Source organism: Chenopodium album, chromosome 14 (assembly GCF_948465745.1).
Source record: "Chenopodium album chromosome 14, dcCheAlbu1.1, whole genome shotgun sequence".
NCBI lineage: Eukaryota > Viridiplantae > Streptophyta > Magnoliopsida > Caryophyllales > Amaranthaceae > Chenopodium > Chenopodium album.
The window spans coordinates 51,402,607-51,423,885 of NC_137847.1; the positions used below are offsets into that span (position 1 = coordinate 51,402,607).

The following is a 21,279-nucleotide window of genomic DNA, read 5'->3' on the forward strand; positions in this document are numbered from 1 at the left end:
TATTTTCCACCATTTTTAATTTCTGACAAAAAATACTCCATACTCTACTACTGATTTCAAAGGAATAAGAAGTGAGTTAAATTGCCTAAAATTGAATGCTAAATCAGAGTGTTGCTAAAACTTGCTCTCAATAAAGCATATAACAAAGTTAGGGAAATGCGAGAAAGTAGCATGGTTATACATGATTTAGTTCAGTGCAAAATGATATGCTACGTAACTTTCACATATAATCATCTTGGATTGTATAAATCTCCTTGGTCGGATTAATTTACATTAATCAATATATATAATATAGTAAGGTTTATATATAAATAAGTACATTCCTAACTTTGATTGGAAACCTAATTTAGTTCGTTATATAGATATATTTACACGAAATACATACTCGTACATTGATCTAATCTCTATCATGAAGTGTTGTTTTGCTTAAATTCATGCTAGCTTATATGTTGTTTCGTTAACTAGTTCAGCTAAAATAAGGTTTTTAGTGGACAACAATTATTTAAGGAGCATATATAATTTCTTGCGACTCCTTAGACCAAAACTAGTCACAGAACAAATTTATGATTCTATTTTATATATTTTTTTGTAAATATTGTTTAAAGAAGGAATGATCGACAAGCCACTGTAAAAACAGTTATGCTTGTTAGCATCCCTTATTTACATGGTGCATTGACTCGCGTGTTGATAAGTGCATTCTATGCACCCATAATTTATTACTATACTAGTATACTATCATTATTTAACTAGCTCTTCCTTGTTCCTCCATAATACTATATACTACCTCCGTTAATTGTTATGTGCAACTTTAGGGTATTATTTGTGAGATATAAAATACTTCAAAGTTGTACATAAAATTTAACGGAGGTAGTATATCTTATTCAAAATAAATGTACACATGAAGAGCCATAAGGTACATTAATGGACAAGGGCAGCATGAGGCCAATACAGTTGAAATTCAACCTTGTAACAAGTAGTAGATCTCACAAATAATACCCTAAAGTTGCACATAACAATTAACGGAGGTAGGATATCTTATTCAAAATAAATGTACACATGAAGAGCCATAAGGTACATTAATGGACAAGAGCAGCATGAGGCCAATACAGTTGAAATTCAACCTTGTAACAAGTAGTAGATCTCACAAATAATACCCTAAAGTTGCACATAACAATTAACGGAGGTAGGATATCTTATTCAAAATAAATGTACACATGAAGAGCCATAAGGTACATTAATGGACATGAGCAGCATGAGGCCAATACAGTTGAAATTCAACCTTGTAACAAGTAGTAGATCTCACAAATAATACCCTAAAGTTGCACATAACAATTAACGGAGGTAGGATATCTTATTCAAAATAAATATACACATGAAGAGCCATAAGGTACATTAATGGACAAGAGCAGCATGAGGCCAATACAGTTGAAATTCAACCTTGTAACAAGTAGTACGACTCATAAGATCAACTGGAGAAGTAGTCATGTAACCTTGAACAAATCGAAAGTCCCCCGTACCACCAACAAGAGGAAGTTCCGTAACTTGGGTAAAGTGACAACTCCCTACATTCAATAACTCACCTTTGTAACCTTTCAGGTTCAAAGTAGTCCTACAAGTGCAAATCATTCTTTCGCCATCAAAGTTTGTGGTGACCGCGAATGCCTCCATGTAGCCTAAGAGTTTAGAGGACGGGTTTGGTGTCTCAGTGAGGGGGTCATTTACGGCGAACATAGAGCCAAAGGGGTATGATCCTTTAGGGATCATGTGTTTTGGACTCTTTACACCTTTGACTACGATGTAGGCAGTTTTGTTGAAGGTTTCGTGAAGGTAGACCGTGAAATGGACCGACTTTAGGCCGGGATTATTCCGTTGTTGGCGGTCTAGATTAGTTGTAGGTTGTGCTAAGTTTGGGAGGAGCAAGAAAAACACAAGAGTGAGCAAGGAGTGAGCCATGATATATATGATAATGCTTTAGATAATGTAAGCTTATGTGGAGCAAATATGTAACAATAAGGGGGTTTTTATAACAACCTTAAATCTTAAACAAAAAAGAAAAAGTTAACCAAATCTTTGTGGAAATGCTTTAAAAAAGAAAGATAATGAAATTGCATTGGTGTAGAGAGCAGCTTTAACTTTTATACGTTATACTTTATCAAAATTTTCAGTGAATTTTTGTTATTACCACGCTTTGAAATTATCATGCTTCATGCACTATCTGATTTTCCACTCAAAGCTATGATATACACTATCATCCGAAAAGGATGGTTAGGTTGATCCTAGCTTATTGAAGGGCCATTTTTTTTGTAAATTAGAAAAAAAAAAATGAATATGAAATCTGAATGTTATACTTATACTGCATAGTAGATAGAGGTCAACTTGGGTTACATGTCGGTTTTGCATTGGGTTAAATCATTTCAAATTTGATCAATACTAAATTATTGTGCCGATGCAGATCAAATTCTTGATCAGATCAATTTTTGACCAGATCACGCTAAGTTAGGTTAATTGTTTTGGACCAGATCAACTTTTGACACCTCTAACAATAATGTTCAGCATACTTTATTACAACTATGGACAGTTTAATTCACCATATATACTTCAAGACCTTTTTAATTATGTTAGATTATATTACCAAATTAAATTCATACGAAGTATAAGATTAGAAAACTTATGTACATTTCATCATCATCGTCATCAATTTGAATCAAATAAAACTATGTGCTGGTAAACAAATTACTCAATTACTAAAAGACATAATCTTAAAAATACTTATTTAGGGATTTTTTTTTTTTTTTTTTTTTTTTTTTTTTTTTTTTGGTAAGGTAAGAACAAAGGAAAGAATTAGGACCCCCTCCTCATGAGGGGCGATCCTAAAGCATATGAGGTGAGAATGGTACAAAGCTGAATAGGTACAAAAAGAAATATCCAATTTGTCGGTGACAAGATGGCCAACATTTGCAATCCAATCTGCTACTCTATTTGCTTCTCTATAGACATGCCGAATTTTCCAATGGGGGAATCTGCGAAGTAGGATCTTGATATCTGCTATAATGTGATCAATCTGCCACGGATCGACCAAATACTGTTCACTGCGTTGACAATGAGGAGATTGCCCCCTTCAATTTGATCGAAGATCTTGTATTCCTTGTTGGAGGGCGAGGATAATTCCCTTGTGAAGACCAAAAGCTTCAGCTACAAAGACGTTGGTGGATCCAAGGTTGAAAGCTTGTGCTGCAATGGGTTTACCGTCACTGTCTCTGATGATGACTCGTACTGCTGATGAATTGTTTTTTACTAAACCGTCGAAGTTGAGTTTGAAGGAGTTGAGAGGTGGAGCTTCCCATGCAACTAATTGTGGGTTAGGGTGGTTTGGGTGAGGAAGATGATGGGTTTGGGATCTTTGCATTAGAGACTCCGAGGTTAAAGAGGTATCTATGAGAATGCGATAATTCCACTCTTTGAATGCAAATTGCGCTCGGTGGAAGGTTCTAGGGATGTCAAGAGTCTCATCGTCATCAATTTGAATCAAATAAAACTATGTGCTGGTAAACAAATTACTCAATTACTAAAAGACATAATCTTAAAAATACCTATTTAGGGAAATATGTGAAGACAAAACATTCATAATACATTCGGTTGTACCATGTACACGATATAACCCCATTACGAATACTCCTAGAAGTTAGACATAATAGGCCCAGCCCAACAATTAGTTGCTGAGGTATAAATAACCGATTTCAAACCCCACATTCATTTTTTGCACATGAGCGCCAAAAACCAAACCAAATTCTTTCTCCCAAAAAATGTCTAACTCCGCAGGTCGTCTTCGCAAGATACTCAAAACCCAGAAAACAGCCAAACTCTCACCCCAAATTACTCCAAAACCCATCACTTCCACAATACCCATTTCAATTAAGGAGCTCGCAGAGGAACCCGACCTCGACGAGCTTGCCAAAAAGATTAACCACAATGCAACTATATCCTCCAAGTTTCGTAGTCGTCACAACATTTACGACTTTACGATTGCTCGTTTTTCCAATGCAAAGCGATATAATTTGGTTGAATATGTACTTGATAAACATAAACACTTTGAGGATATTTCCCACGAAGGCTACGCGCTTCGTCTCGTTTCGCTGTATGCCAAAGCTGGGATGTTTGATCATGCACTCAAGCTGTTCGACGAATTGCCTGAACTAGGTTGTCCTAGAACTGTTAAATCTTTTAATGCCCTTTTGAAGGCTGCGGTTGAATCTAAGAGATTTGATGAGGTTTTCACTCTTTTTCAAGAGGTTCCGGCTGATTTGGGGATTTGTTGTGATGTTGTTTCGTATAATACTTTGATTCATGCTCTTTGTGAAGTGGGGAAGCTTGAAGAGGGGTTGTTGATGATTGATGAGATGAAGGCGAAGCGTGTGAGCCCGAGTGTGGTTACGTTTAATACGCTTCTTGGTGCGTTTTATAGGGAGAGGGGTTTCAAGGGAGGAGAATTGATTTGGGGTATTATGGATGAGTATGATGTGGTTCGGGATACTCGAAGTTATAATTTGAAGTTGCAGGGTTTGGTTGATGAAGGCGAGCTTGAAAAGGCGGTTGTTTTGTTTGAATCATTGGAGCGGGAAGGGTTAAAAGCGGATGTGGGTACTTTTAATGTGTTCATAAGGAAATATTGTGATGAAGGAGATATAGAAGAAGCTAAAAGGTTGTACTATGAGTTGCTTGAAAGTTGTATTTCCCCGAATAGCATTACATTTTCTTACCTTGTTCCGAAATTATGTGATGATGGAGAATATGAATTGGCATTGGATTTGTGCAAGAAGATGTTCAATAGGCAGTTTGTGATTGATGAGGCTCTGTTGCAGCTTGTTGTCAATGGGTTGGTGAAGGCATCGAAGATTCAAGAAGCAGAAGAACTTGTAGAGCTAGGGAAGTCTAATAGCTTTGTTCAATATGGTTTGGTGATGCCTTCAGGTAACGCAGAGAAGCAAGAACAGAACAACTCGCCGTGAAGTTGGCTCCTCGCCGTGGCTATTTTGTGAGTACTGAAACTGATTCTGCATCTTCTTTACAGTGCTTAATGTGCTACAGCTTTTACTTTTGGTGGTCATTTTACTTGAACTAGTAGTATAATGCTTAATTAGAATGTTTGATTTTCGATTGCTTCATGACGTAGTAGTTTATAATTGTGTTTGTAGTTTTATAATCATTCCTTTATAAAGTTTAGCATTTAAATTGATCGTGTATACCAGAATTATTTGCTAACCTTGGAAAACTTTTTGGGTGGTATCTTAATTGAATGATAATCACATCCCAATTTTTATTTACTTTATATTTCCAATTTCTCACCTCCCAATTTTTATAATTATGTCCCTTAAAATTTTTCAGTTTACTTTCATAAGTTATTTTTTTCTTTTAAAATCATGAACCATAAGAGTAAAGGGTTTGTTGCCTGGTTGGGTTGTGAAAAGATTAAAATGAGAGGGGAAAAAAAAAAAAAAAAAAAAAAGGGAAAGTCAGATCTCAAATGACTATCATTTATTTATAATTTTGATGAACTTTGTAACATAAAATTCATGAAAATTTCGTCAATAAATGTATTATTTATGATATACGAATCCATAGTTTTGGCCTACTTTTGGGGCCCTTATTTAGTTTTCGCTTTGGGCCACGAAAATGCACAAGACAACACTGTGCAACATTGTCTTAATAAAACATCTATGTTCTATTGCACATGAAGCACTGACTTCATGTGTTTCTCTAGGCTTGGAAGACGTTGATTCTCATCATAGTTGTACATTATTGGAATCATCCTTGCTAAATTAAGGAAAGCAGCCTTGAATTCTGCTGAAATTGGAGAATGAGACAGGCATTCCTTATTGAGGCACTTCCATGCATCTGAAATCATCCAATGAACACATTCGTGTGCACTTTCAGCTGAGCTACCTTTATATTGGTTCATGTAGCATTCTATATATGACCCGTCATACCCATCTTGGTTCTCATCCTGCAGAATAAGATCGAAATTACAAGTAATGAAAATTAGCCTTTTGATTCCATATACAATGATAACTTCTGCCACTGTCTTTTTCCGTTTGAGTTTTATGGTTCAATTAGGATTTGAGCTTGGTACGTAGGGTGTCAACTGTAAAAATTGCTATTAGTTATACAGACAGTTTGAAATATTTTCATCACCTAAACTAGAAAAGGGATCCAGCAACCAGAGTGAGTACCTTAGAAGTCCCTAGATCGTCCCAGAGTCGAAGAATTTCAGCCGCTGAAGATACAATGCTGTGATGGCTGTTGAATAGATTTGTGCTTCTATGGTTTACAGCTTCACCTAAGAGAGAGAAGACGTTTGCATAAACAACATAGACTCCTGAACTAATTTTTCCATTCTCCAAATACTCCTCAGCGGTAGGCAAGTGTCCCAGAGAAAACCATCTCATCTCAACTAGGAAAGCATTACATAACTCGGCCCACTGAAACAACATATAAACCATCCAGTTATAGATTAATTGATTTCCTTATCCAGACTTGCTGTCAACAAATTAGTTCTAACTCGTTAACAGATTCTGCTGACATACCGCTTTTCTTAGACGCTCTCTGGGATTCCATCCATGTTTATTGTATATTTTGGCACTTATGTTATCCGTAGTGTCATAGAGAGCCTTGAGGCACATTGTCATGCAGTCTGGTAATCCCTTGATATTGGTATAGTCCCATCTGTTGACAGCTTCTGTGAAGAGAGTGAGCTCCTCGAGGGATCCATACACATCAAAGATATCATCAATGATATAAATGAATGATATTGCTTTTGTGAGTTCTGTTCTTAACTCTGTCATATTGGGGGCAGGGAGAATAACCAATGACCACATATGCCATTTGACTGGTTGGTTTCTTGCAAACTTCAGCCTCTCAGCCAAGCAAAGCTCTTCCCACCATCTGATTATGTTGGATACAGCAGAAAGTTAGTGTCTGAATTGGATTATTATGTTACAAAAATTCTTTTCAATTTTACCTTGTAACCTGAATTATTTCTTCTCTGTGAATTATTTGAGCCTCGTTGACATCAATCATTGCTAGATATTGTACCTCCTTTATCCAGTCAGTCATACCACAGCAATTGTGAAGATTTTTCATCGAAATTTCAAAATTGTGAACTTCATTATGTCTTAGAAGTCTTGGCAGGCTTTTGTGATACGGATTGTGCAATGTTGTTCGTATTACTCTTGCCTCATCAGGTTGTCCACTTCCATTCATCAAGTTGGATTTCAGGAGAGACTCACAAAATTCACCGGCATCATCCAGTATGTGATCCCCTGGAGTACTCAGCTGAGAAGCTTCAAAGAGACTCATCAGTCCCTTAATGTCCCTGTCAAGTTCTTTGCTGAACTTCCCGTCTTTGTTTTTGAATCTATTGAGAATTTCTGTTTAAGAGAATCGAGATTGATTCAATTAAGCTTACAGTATATCACAAGAGTCAGAGAACAACAGAGACAAAAATAATCTTTCTATTGTTGATAGAGAAAATTCAAAATTATAACCATATCAGAGGCCAAATAACCTTAGATGGGGTTTGCTACAGCACAGGTAACCAACTTAAGAAATGCATACTTCGTATATTGGCTTTATGTAATTAATCTGCTTACCCGCAGAAACATTGAATCCTGCTTGTCTCAGCAGTCGAAAGCGAAGAGCAACATCATGAAGATTAGAACCATCTTCAACCATAGTGATACAATGCACAAGATGCCGTCGTAGCACATCATGTATATCGTCGTGAAAGTAATGTTCAAGGCCTAATCGCTGGATGGCATCAATCATGATCAACTCTTCTACCTGACTATAGCTGCTTGATTTGCTTCTTATTATCTTCTTAATGTTTTTCACTGCGTGCTGAAGCTGATATTCCTGCTGCGAATGGAAGAATATTAAACCTCATACAGAATACACGTTAAATGATGTAAATAACAAGTGGAACTGCCAATATGTGTGTATAAAATTGTGTAAAAACACAAATGAAAAAACAAACAAACATCCAAAGGAAGTACTAAACACGTTAAATATGCATTAAGTGAAGACTAAACTGTACAAGAGATTTGATCATGGACGAAGCTGATGTCCTTTGAAATGGCATGCACAACACAATGAAAATATTTGAATCTCTTATTTTTTATATTACTAATATTTCTTATGGAATTATTATTAGTAGAGATGACAACAGAAGTATCCATGGCTATTCGAGTTTCCTTTTTCGTGAGGAACGACAACACGGGAAACACATTGAGGGGAAGGGCACCATAATAAGCAAACATAGTGTGGAGTTTTCTTTCTTTGTATTTCCAACTATGGTATTAAAAGCTAATTGATAAGGCTAGCCTAGTTTCTCTTTGGTGGTTGGAAAGCTGATTGATCCTACTTAATAATTAGCAAAACAAATGGACTTTAGTTTTTCTAATATCTCGTGGTGCCTTGCTTGAGATTTGGGACCATGTGGAAAATGCTTCTGGCAATACTAAGGTACGTACAGCCACAGTATGTTCAATTTGGTTGTTGTAACTGATGAATCTAAACTAGTCGTACAACATATATACCCCACCCGAGATGTTTTTGTGAACACTACCCTAATCCATTTTAAATTATTTGTAACGATTTGATATAAAGTGTGTAAATAAAAATATCTCATCATTGCAAGTAATTTAAAACGAAGGTAGTTTCTAAAAGAAAATGCAAAGTTTCTAGCAATATACAGTTTTAATTATTGTAAGTTTGTAACATATAGAATAATTTAATCAAATTATGAAGAATAATGAAACTTAACTGTACTTGAAGTGTGATGTCCTCTGAAAGAGTTCTCCCTCAAGGAAGTAGGAATGTAATGTGAAATACTTTTATACATCTGATCTTGTGAGTAAGATTTTGCAGATATCTAGCATTTAAAATAATAGCAACAACATTATTATTCAGCAATATTTTAGTTCTTGTTTTTGGTATGGCTCTAAACATGAACATGGCTGATTTAGAGCTGTAAAAATGGCAGTTGAATGTCTATCTTTTTGGTTTTTTCTATGAGATATATTCTGAGGTGATTATGTTATTGACAAGAATGACAACAAGCAAAGGAAAATGCTAAGCCAGATACATTTATACACATACATAGTCATCACTACCATTCATAATTTTTCACAAACTAATAATAACCACACAAAAGAATCTATGTTATTTACCATAACAAATTAATAAATATCTATATAGAACTACCTTTTTTTTTTTCTTTTTTTTGACAGTCATAGTACTTCCTATGTTCCATAATAATTGATATACTTTGACTTTTTCACTATTCATACGCTAGAAGTATATGTGCTCTGGTTTTGAACTGCGTCTCTAGTAGATGGAGCAGATTACAGGTTGAAAAGGCTCTGGTTCAAAACTATAGCATAAAGTGATTTAAGGCTGCGGAGTTTGAACCGGAGCATAAAACCTCTTTATACTCCGGTAAATTAAAGGGCTAAAAAAACCGGAGCATTAGGTGGTTATATGCTCCGTCTTAACTAGAGCATATAGTGGTCCAAGAGTGACCTACTTATAGGTATGACTATATCAGCAAATACTTGATTATTAGTCTCCTAAAACTAGAAGGGGAAAAAAAAATCCATCAACGAACGTACGAGAAAATTTCCCATAAATGGAAAGACAATTTTTGTTAACATAAAACTAAACGCAAACTCTTTAAAGATTAATTGAAATATAGACTTAGCAACAACCAATATGTAATTGGGTATCTAGTAATCCAATATTGGCACGTACAATAACACCAATAATGCAAATTAGGCTGGTAAATTTGATTTAAATAATCCCATTTTTGTCCAATTTATTTTTAATAATCCAACTTTTTAATTATTCCACAATAATCCAATCTTTAAGGGGTGTTTTATTTTATTAGGGCAAAGTGACATTTTTTTTTTTGGGTTTTTCTACATTTGATGTGTCCTCCCAAAATACATTTAATTTCTATATGGTAACCTTGCCGTTATCCCGCCGTTAACAAATTTCGTTAGTGGGGCCCACTCTCCACTTAATAATATTTTTTTATCGATTTGCGTGTTGGAAATTGTTCCCTTAAAGATCCAAATTGAGCTTAGATTTGGCAAAAAAAAAAACGTAAATGCCTCGTTTAAAAAAACCTTTTTTTTAATTGTTTTTTTTATTTGCGAAATGAGTGATTACTTCCATAAAAATTCTCAATATTGATGTTAAATTTCAAGACAATATGAAATGGGTCTGAGCAACCTGAACAAGGAGGAGAGTTTAGTCCACAAACAAGGCTTATATTAGGAGCTTTCATACTAAAACCAATCAATACGCAATAGTAGGAATTGCTCCTTTACTTTATAAAGTGGAACTACCTCTCCTCTTTCTCCAATGTGGGACACTCACAAGTGGGGTACAATGGGTTTTAACACATTCCTTGGTTTTCGCAAATCAAGATAACAACTTTGACTGTCCAGTTGACAATAAACGACCCTAATTAGGGAGTACAAATGAGAAACATAACCAAATCAATTCCAGCTTCATATTTCTGCAAATCCCTAAAAAATCGACCAACAAGAAGAGGAGGAAAAGGGAAAGGCTAAGGTTTCTTGGTGTCGCGGGAGGGTGCGCGGGGTTTCGAGGGTGAGATACGAGGGGATGGGGTGGCCGGAAATTGATAAGATTTTTGCAAGGGTGGTTGAATTCGAGAAGGGAGGGGAAAGGAAAGTGGTTTAGAGGTGTTCGGGGAAGGAATGAGGAAGGGGAAGCGGTAAAGGGAGGTTGGCAAGGATGGGGCGACCGGAAAGGGAAGTAGGGGCGGTGAGGGGAGCGAAGCCTGAATTCATGGAGGGGTAAAGGGAAGAATTTCGAAGAAGAAAGGGAAAAAACAAGGAATAATTTATTTTTTTTAAGTTAAAAGTTTTTTGGACAAATGAAAACGCAACACGTGGCAAGTGACCTACTGTTTTTGGTTAGATGATGACCTACTTGGCGTAATAAAATAGAACTCTACTCAAAACTTGGATTATTGCAGAATAATCAAAAGTTTGGATTATTAAAAATAAATCGAGCAAAGGTTGGATTATTTAAATCAAAATTTCCAATTAGGTTTAGGGGTTTTCAGGATGGTTGTAAGAGAGAGTAAGATAGTAAGGCTATCTAATAAAATGTACTCTGTGATGGTTATGTTTTGATTATGCACGTTTTTTAATGTACATTTTGATTATTTTTTTCTCTAATTATTTATTAGTAATGTTTATTAAAAATAATTAATAATCTAAAAACACTTATTAAATTGAATTAAACAAAACTTTTAGCTAACTTTATAATTTTTTTTTTCTTATGTTTTGGAAATAAGTTATTAGAATATTCTTTTGATTTGTGAGTAATTGCAAGGTTTTAAACTTTATTATAACTTGGCTATATATGTCAATAAAAAGTTATGAAGTACAAATAAATGCATATGTCAATAAAAAGTTATGAAGTACAAATAAATGCATGCCCTATTTTTATCAGCACGATGGTTTTGTTTGTTACTATTATCATTATTAGGAAAATTATTTTCTACCTTGAGAAAATTTGATTCAATTCTTTTGTAAGCTAGCAAAACGATGAAAAATGGGAAAATTAATTAGTTCATTTTTTAGAAATGTTTTTTTGTTAAAACATATGGTGCATTAGTTATTGCACTAAATATGAGCTTGTAGAGTTAGTTGTAACTAACTCGTTGCTGACGTGTCCTCCACTTGCATAACATCTGATATCTCAACACATATGGTGCATTAACCTAGCTAATATCTTCATTATTAGAGGCCAGAAAAATAATGTATGCTATTTTGTTTCGGAAATATTAGTAATTTGACAAATGCAATTAGGCGAAGTGAATTTGAAAAAAGTGTACTGTTTGGTGCACATTGCTGAATAAATTTGTGATTGTTCCAACTCCTAATTGACCTCGTGTTTGAAGTTCAGCTAGGGCCCATCTAAGCAATTTGTGGCCCATTAATATTGTCCTCCTATCATCCAATTGATTTTAAAACGTGTATTACATGTATTGAGCAATTTGTTACGATTGATTCGCTTCCAATCACAGAAGACGAACTAGTACGTACTATCTCCTACCTTATCATCTATAATAATGTTAGTATCACCATAGATTTTTAGATCAATCACGTTCAAATACCCCATAGCTTGAATTACAATCAAAGCAAACTCCACAGTCCACACTATGGTTTCTTATGGTGCCATTCCAGTCACTTTATTTCCTGCGTCTTCGTCCCTCTCGAAATGGGAAACTCCCATAGCCAGGGGTACTTCGAAGAGAAATGTCAATAGTACAAACAAGGGATTTAGAGATGTTCAGTGTATTGTGCATGCCATTTCAAATGACACCTTTGTCGATGATCATATCTCTTCTACAGTTGAGTCTACCTTCGCTATTGTAAAAAAATATTGTCTAGTATTCCTTTATTTTATGTTTGTGTCATTTGTTAATTGTTATTCGCTTAGTTTTCAACTATTTATGTTTGTGTCATTTGTTATTCGTTTAGTTTTCAACAAAAAGACAGCGAGAGAAGGGGATTAGATATATAAATTTTTTACCATGCATGCTGTTGTGCTGGGTCACCCACCTTAAATGGGCCGCATGCACACTCTACTCCACATAATATGATATTGTTCATTTTAGACCTAATCCGCACAAATCTGTTTTTGAACACCTTTTAAAAAAAAAAAAAAAAAATCATACTCTTTCCCGTTTTTTTTTAATGCACCAATTTGACTTTTACACTATTCACATGTCATGTTTGACTTAATTTTTTTGTTATCAAAAATTAAATAAATGTTATTATATAATATATCATTAAATTCGTTACAATGTCTAGTTTCATTATACGTAGTATAATTTTTTCTTTTTTTTTTTTTTTTTTTTTTGTTGCAATTTTTACTAATAGACAATTAAATATATTAATAGTCTAAGTTACATTTTGACAAATATGCCGGTCAAACCAATGCATTTAAAAAAGAAATAAATAGAGAGAGTATTAATTGGAATGTGCACTCACCTATAAGCAGTGGCGGATATCGGTGGGTTCATTGATTTTCTGGAAAAAAAAAAAGGTTGTAAGCAGTGGGGATCTTGAAGGTTTTTGTTTCAGGGGCCAAAATTTTCTAACATAATTGTATGCAATATGCATGTCTTAAAAAAAATATAATATAATAAGCTTATAAAAATTATTAATAAATTTAATGTGAATTTGTTATAGATGGTAAGGGGTATAAAATATTTTTGGCTAAAAACTAATCAAAATAACTTACCAATTTGATTGCACCAAAAAACAATCGAATTATCGTATATTGATAATTTGTTTCGTTTTAGCCAACAATTGCTATTTTGACATGTAATTTGGAAAAAGTGCTTAATTATATTAAATGTAACCGTAGGAGGGTGGGGGGGGGGGGGGGGGGGCATGGGGTTGTGGGTTGTCAGACTTTAATTATTTGGGAATTAGGTTGCTTTCCTAGGTGAATAAAAAGAGACTTAGCTTGTTGTATTTATTGGGCCATTTTTATTGGACTAAGCGCATGCAAATATCAGCCTTGTACTCCATTTTACTACAAAAAAATTTCCCAAATCCAACAGGGGCCAAGCCCCACTGAACCCGTTAAATAATCCGCCCCTGGTTGTAAGTAATATTTGTGTGAAACATGACATGCAGTAGAAGCGCAGCTTAGTGGTATTTTTCACTAGCTGATAGTGTTGGAGATCAAGGGCTTATATTTTTTTGGGTAGCAGTCTACTACTCTTAACTTTCTAATGTGTTCAGTTTTTATTTTATTTTTTTTATTTTTTATTTTTTTTTAATTTTAATTGATTGATAATTGATTAATTGCTGATGTGATTTTGATATACTTTGTATAATTGATTATGGAGTTGGAATCTTGTTCGAGTTTTTAATTGATAATTAATACTTCCTCCGTTTTTATTTAGTTGCAACACACCCCTTTGGCACGCATGTTAAGGAAGATATTAGATTAGGTAAACGGATGAATTAATTTACAAAATTTTAACACCTATAAGAAGAAAGGGATAAGTTACTCCGCTTTAAATTTCATAGCTTAATTCATTCGTTTACCTAGTTTAATCACCTCATCGATAAGCGTAATAAAAGGTATGTTGCAAGTATAAAAAAACAGAGGAAGTATATAATTGATAGTTTTATGTGTCAAATTTGTGTACATTGGGATATTGAGATTTTTATTTTAAAATCCCTTATTCCCTTTTAATCCTAGTTGGAATTAAAGCCTATCATAATCGCTTATTGCTTGGACCTGCTAGCACGTTGGGTAATAAATGGAGATAGTTATTTAGTATTTGTCTGTGTATATTAATAGCTTTTGTAGAAAAGTTCTATTGACTTAGAAACTTGGGTAACTTGATGCGTCTGCATTTGTTTTTTTGTTTTTGTTTCATTTTTTGTCATTTTGGAGATAGAACTTAAAAATTAGAAGATTATATTATTTAGAGATTTTAATAAGTACTTGACTGATTTTTGTGTATTATTGATTTACAATTCTACGTTTACTTGATCCATATAAGAAGAAATTAGAATGTTAAAAATAATTTTGCTTGATGCTAATATACGTTATGAGGTTTTTACACGAGCTTATAGTCTTTTTAGAAAGGGAAATTCTATATGGTGGCCTCCAGGATTCAGAAATTCTACATGGAAGACAAACATTTTTCCAATTCTATCAAGTGGTACCCTGATTTTGGAAAATTAAGCACAGTGACTTTTTTTTTTGTTTTATGGCTAACCTTAATGAAAAAAATGGTTAACCTTCGATTTTTTTTTTTTTTTTTTTTTTTTTTTTTTTTTTTTTTTTTTTTTTTTTTTTTTTACTGTTAAAAAAAAAAAAAAAACACCCCAACCAACCCAGCCACCACCAACTCGCTAGAACCCTAACCCCACAACCCAGCCACGCCGCACCTGACCTCTCCCTCCCCCTCGTGTCGACATTAACCCAACCCCAACCACTGCTTTTCCCTTCCCCGGTTCAACCAACCTCCCCTTCCCCTCGATTCAACCAACCTCCCTTTCCCCCTACATCACCAATTTGGGTTGTGCTCTCCGGACCGGGCGCGAGGGTGGTTCTGGGTCGCTGCTTTGCCACCCGGTCGGGCAGCCGCCGCCCTGTCAGGAGCGCGAGAATAGAGTAGAAAATGCAAGCTGTTTCTGTTTTGTGAATGACGGTTATCGTCAGTTTCTTGGCATTGTTTGGCGTTGAAAATTTGCTTCATATAAATATGTTAATTAACATATAATGAATAATAAGAAAATGGGGAGTCAATTTTCTCGTGAGAGTGGTGACTTTCATTATCTATTTTCTTAGTTTTTTGCTTGTATATTTCAATTATCATCATCATAATTATTATAAGTTTGATTATATTAGATCACAAACATACTACACATCGTTGTGATTGTCTTCGTTGTATCTCCTAGTAATTTCGTGATACCCGGTGAGTATATAAGGGTTGAAATATTACTTTGGAAAACTGATCTTATTCAGGCCTCGAAGTGTTAATTTGTCTAATTTTCGTGTTTTTTTATGACCCGATAAACCAATTTCCCCAACATACATTACCTCCGTTTCATATTATTTGCAACGATTAGACATTTTTCCTCTCTACTTTATGTCAAATTGTTGCAAATAATATAAAACGAGGTTGGTAATTTAGTATATTGATTTGTCATATATATACAAATAGGTCATAATTTATATTGTGCATTTTGCTGATTAAATTAAAGCATAGCCAATAATAACTCTTGACTATATAGTTATATAATAATACTTGTAATACGAGTAACTAACTATAACCACTTGAAAAGGCAATGTATATTGGTGGAAAAGTGATGTGCATGTTTTCTTTGTTTTGTGTGAAAATCATTGTTTACGTGAAAATTTTATAGTTTGAAAAATGACTATTATGAGCTTAACTATGTGGTAAAAGGTGATTGGATGTGATTGTCTATTCCAACTTTGACTTTTCAATGCTTAATTAATTAAAATTATTTTTCTAATTTATGAAGAAAAAAAATTGAAAATCAATATTCTAATTTCTGAAATTCATTTTTTAATTTCATAATTAGTTTCAAAAAATCAAAATAAAATTAAAAAAAAAAAATTATTCATGAATGTTCTTCATTATTCCAAGTTCCATCCAATTTCCGCCGGAAATAATCATCCCTCTGAATTACATCCAATTTCCGAAAAAACCTTGTTTTGAATTACAATGATTACAACAAGATCGTTCATGTTACCGACGACTTTTGTAGTCATTGTTGGGGCAAGTTATTGTTTATAGCTCTAACTGGAATAGTTGGGGTTTACCTTGTGTTGTTGAGGATGTCAATCGTTTTCCGATTGGATGAACATGGTGTACTTATTAATTAATAACAATGTTGTTCATTATTGTATATTTTGTGCTCTTACTAGCTTCGATTTTAGTGATGTCACTGATGTGCATTGACTTCATGGGTTTGATCTTAGCTTGGAGAAATGGATTGACCTAGCTTTACCCAATTTGTGGAGTGTTTGTGACACCTATGACGGTGTTTTATATTTTCTGAATTAAAAATGAGATTGTTCATGAGATTTTTGAAGAGTGCAAATACCTAATAATTGAAAATTGGGGAATAATAATAATAATAATAAGTAAATAAAAAAAAAGGGACTTTTTGTCAAAAACTACCTAATAAAACCCAGATTTTGTAAGAAACTACCTAATTAAAAAAAAAGTTGTAAAAAACTACCTAATAAAAGGTAAAATGTTGCTGTAAGAAACTATCTAATAAAATGTTAGTTGTAAAATACTACCTACGCCGGAAATCCACCATTGACCGACCTCAAAACACCCCCAAAACCACCGCTTTCACCCCAAACCAACACAACCTACTTGAAATTGTCTTCACCAAGCCGAAACCACCCTCCAATCCCAAAAACCACCACCTCTAACCCCAAAAATTAACATCCCAAATCACGAAATTAAATTACCCTCACCAACTCGGAATATCTTCTAACCACCCCAAAAATAACCTTACCAACTTGAAAAGCAACCTCCGTGGTGGTTTCGGGGGTGTTTTGAGGTAGGTCAACGCCTTAAAATTAGATTAACCATGGAAATTCAGCCAAAGGTAGTAGCTTACAACAATTTACCTTTTATAAGGTAATTTCTTACAATTTTTTTTATTAGATAGTTTCTCACAAATTTTAGGTTGTATTAGGTAGTTTCTGATAAAAACCCAAAAACAAAAAAAAAATAATAAAACAATACAATACGTAATGATGAACGACATTGATGGATCGAACTTGCTAACATTGAATCATTGAACGAATTGTTGAATAAAAGTGACAAATTTTTGAAAAGTTTTGATTTTAGATAAAGAACAATATAGAACATTCATGAACAGTATGTTTAATTAAATTTTTCTATTTTGATTTTTAATTTAATTCTGATTTTTTTAAAAATTAATTATGAGATTAAAAAATGAATTTCAAAAATTAAATATATAACTAACGAAAAAAAAGAAGTTCATAAATTAGAAAAATAAATTTTAATTAAATTAGGCATTGAAAAGTCAAAGATGACAGGATACCTACATCCAATCATATGTTGCCACATAGTTAAGCTTATGGTAGTCGTTTTTCAAATGACTACTGCAAAATCCTCCTTGTTTACAAGGTTATATTTATCAAAGTAAAAATTTATATTAATAATCCTAATAATTCTCAACTTTCAATTATTTTGGAATAATCCCAGTTTTGGATTGCGGTTTCTTATAACATAGTATGACTAGTCAACAACCTATTATAACAGATTACTTGACATGTGTCAAGCCTTGATCGGTCCAAAAATTAATAAAAAAAAAATTAAAACAGCTTTAAAAAAAATAAAAGCTCCACAACCTTCCTTCCCCTTTATTGGAAAACCAAACCCCGTCCCAACCCTCCCCTTCCTTGTCGGGAAAGTCAACCCCCAACCTCGTAAAAAACCCAATCGTCCTCTTTCGCCCTAAACCTCCCCTAAAAAAAAAATTGCTTTTGCTCTTTCATCTTCTCATCTCTCCATTTTTACTGAGCTATTACATTTGCATGCTTTGTATGTATCAACGCTTTCTCTACTCTAGCTCCATTCTCCTTCAGAAATCCAAGAAACTTATACTCGTTCTAATTTTTAGCTTAATTTATTGTAGCATTGATTTTTAATTGTTGTAATTAATTATTGTTGAATTTCTGGTTTATTGTTAAATTAAGTGTGTGATTAATTGAGTTATATATGGAGGAAAAAAAATAAGGGTTTGGATTATTTGGGGCTTAAACCCAATAGTACCCATTGATCAACGCCACAAAGAATTGAACCCTGAAGCATAGGATTTCGGGTGTGTTGGGTTTTCCAGCAGGGAATTGGAGGTTACATGGGCTTTTTGGTGGGGGGAAGAGAGGGAGGGGATAAGGGTTTTCCGGTAGGGCAAAAGGGAGGGGTGAGGGCTGAGAAGGGGATTTCGGTTTTTTTTTAAAAAAAATTTGTTGACCACTTAAATATTGACATGTGGCATTTAAACAAACAAAAAAAAAACCTTTTAATCACCATTATTGGTTGTAGGCGTTATTTGAAGCGCGCCTACGTAAGCATGTGGTGAATATGCTTGGCACTCATAGAAAGTGGGAATTGACATATATGATTAAGGACACGATTAGGGACAAAGCAGTGTAGGGAGCTGCCAACAAGTTTTTAAGGAACTTGTAAACTGTTCACGTATCATTTAAGACAACGCACAAATAAGGGACAACGAAAGGCAACAGATTGACCCGTGAAGGTACACCCCATTCATAATCCATGAGTTTACTAATTCCATATGGTTCAGAACCATGAAAGGAGAATCGGGGATGATGGTACGAAGTGAGTCATGGAGTCACAGTCGCCCGTATTGGCCTCTACTCGATACTTATTGTGAAAAGTATTCCAATCTTGTGATCTCAAAGACATACAAACAAAGACTTAACTTGCTCCAAACTATTATTAGGCTAAATTGGTTGAATGTTCATGCAACATATAATTCTAAAATATCGTGATCACTTAAATTAAACAACAAGATTAAAAAGGAACCTAAATTGGTCGTCCAAATTATCTTATTAGGCGTTATATTCAATTACATATTCCCTTTAAACATGCAATATGGTGATCAATAATAACAATAGAATCAACATCAACATTGGAAGCAATTTAACCATAAACGCTAGTCAAATCAATTCATAATATTAACCCTTATCATGATACTAACAATAAAGAATAAAAACAAGAGTAATTAAATGAATTAATTACTCATGTTCCGTGTTTCTTTGAATTGCTACATCATGAATGAATTGTTAGTAACTTCAATAAAAATATAAATTAAATTGAATTTAAACTAAATAAAAAGTAGAGTTGATTTGGTCCAAACCCTAGGTCAATTCTACCTTTCACGCCTTGGTTTAAGTATGGAACTTCGAGTCAAGTATGGATTCCTTGGAGTGCCTAGGGGAAGTATTGTGAGAGAATATGGAGGCTAGTGTTTAGGCTAAAGAGTGAGAAGAGAATGATTGTTGGCCCCCCCAAAACTGAAGAAATCAGCCTCATATTTATAGAAAAAGTATTAGGGGTGAAGCACGCAACCCTAGAATTGAAGGCACTGCGAAGAATAAAAACCTGAAAATTGTCGTGTCACGGCGAAAAATGCCTTGAAGCGGCAAGTCTTGCCGTTTTGCCGTAGAATTTGCCGTGTCGCGGCAAATTTTGTCGTGTCGCGACATTTGAGTTTTCCTGAATTACGTTAAAACTCATTTTTATCTTTTTATTAAGCATTAAGCACGTGATAAATTAGGCGCCGTTTCAGTGTTCCGGACTTATTTTAGGTTTAGGGTTTTATTATTTATTAATCGGGCTTAATTAATAAATAACACAAAATGAATTATAAAGGGTTCGGGCTAAAATTACTACTAGAAAACAGGCCATTTTCGACGGAAAAATTCCGTCGGAAACACCCTGAATTCTGTCGAAAAACCCGTTTTCGACGGAATTTCCGTCGAAAATGGTTATCGGAAAAGGGTTGGTAGGAAAAACGACCTTTTACGACGGGATTTCCGTCGAAAACACTTTTTCGACGAAATTTCTGTCATTGCCAAATTTTCCGACACCGGAAAAATCGGCTGGAAATTTCTGACATATACAAATTCCGTCGGAAATTTCTGGCAAAATTTCCATCGGAGATTTCTTTTAAAAAAATTAAAAAAAAAACACGTCGCACCACCACCGGTGCGGCATATTACCACCTCAACTAACCCTTACCACCGCCACTATCCCCTACATCAGGGCACCACCAGCACGAACGACCACCACCAACTAGTCCCTAACCCTAAGCCTAGACCACCATCAACACGAACGACCACCACCACCGAACCCAAACCCAAACCCACCTAACCCAAACCCTGACCGAACCCCCACCAAAACCAGATTTACCCACCTAAAACACCTAAACCCTGACCGAACCTACACTCAAACCCACCCACCTAATGACCCTCAACACAAAAGACCACCACCACCGTACCCAAACCCATACCCACCTAACCCAAACCCTGACCGAACCCCCACCAAACCCAGATCTACCCACCTAAACACCCAAACCCTGACCGAACCCACACTCAAACCCACCCACCTAAAACCCTCAATACGAAAGACCACCACCACCGAACCCAAACTCAGATCCACAGCTCAAAAATTAAATAAAAAAATCAAAAACAAAAATGAAAACATTAAAACGTACCTTAAATATCAAAAAGCTTCGAATTTCACCTCGAACTTGGTTTAATAAGGCCAAATTCGACCATGAAAACCCTAGGTCTAGCATTTTCATGGTCGAATTTGACCTTAAAAACCATTAATTTGTTTTAAAGCATCACTATAAACGACTTTAACCCACCATCAGAAAAGAGGAGAGAAGAGGAGATGAGCATGAGAAAAAATCAGAGAAGAGGAGAAGAGAAGGGGCGTGAGAAGAGAAGGGGGAGGAGGAGAGGAGAGAGAAAGAGAAGATGAGAGGAAGAAAGGAGAGGAGAGAGAAGAAGAAAAGAGGCAGAGGAGAAAGAAATGTGAAATGAAAGGGGGAGGGGGAGGGGCGCCGTTTTAATTAGGGGTTTGAGTTTTCTTTTTTTTTT

At 34.7% G+C, this 21,279-nt stretch overlaps 3 protein-coding genes across 3 annotated transcripts; 1 reads left to right on the plus strand and 2 right to left on the minus strand.

The window, feature by feature from the left end:
* Positions 1 to 1,392: 1,392 nt before the first annotated feature.
* Positions 1,393 to 1,953, minus strand: LOC145578298 (dirigent protein 19-like). Its single transcript, XM_081635642.1, has one exon. The coding sequence runs from the start codon at positions 1,951 to 1,953 to the stop codon at positions 1,393 to 1,395; it is 561 nt and encodes a 186-aa protein (XP_081491768.1).
* A 1,850-nt stretch (positions 1,954 to 3,803) lies between these two features.
* On the plus strand, positions 3,804 to 5,233 carry LOC145579511 (uncharacterized). The gene has a single exon (XM_081636753.1). It carries the CDS (start codon positions 3,804 to 3,806, stop codon positions 5,004 to 5,006), a length of 1,203 nt encoding a protein of 400 aa, XP_081492879.1. The 3' UTR covers positions 5,007 to 5,233.
* Positions 5,234 to 5,635: 402 nt separating this feature from the next.
* Positions 5,636 to 8,369, minus strand: LOC145579512 ((3S,6E)-nerolidol synthase 1-like). Its single transcript, XM_081636754.1, has 6 exons — positions 8,085 to 8,369; positions 7,647 to 7,908; positions 7,016 to 7,424; positions 6,582 to 6,939; positions 6,228 to 6,476; positions 5,636 to 6,001 (listed from the first exon to the last, which is right to left on the minus strand). Exons 1-6 carry the CDS (start codon positions 8,310 to 8,312, stop codon positions 5,720 to 5,722), a joined length of 1,788 nt encoding a protein of 595 aa, XP_081492880.1. The 5' UTR covers positions 8,313 to 8,369; the 3' UTR covers positions 5,636 to 5,719.
* Positions 8,370 to 21,279: the final 12,910 nt, after the last annotated feature.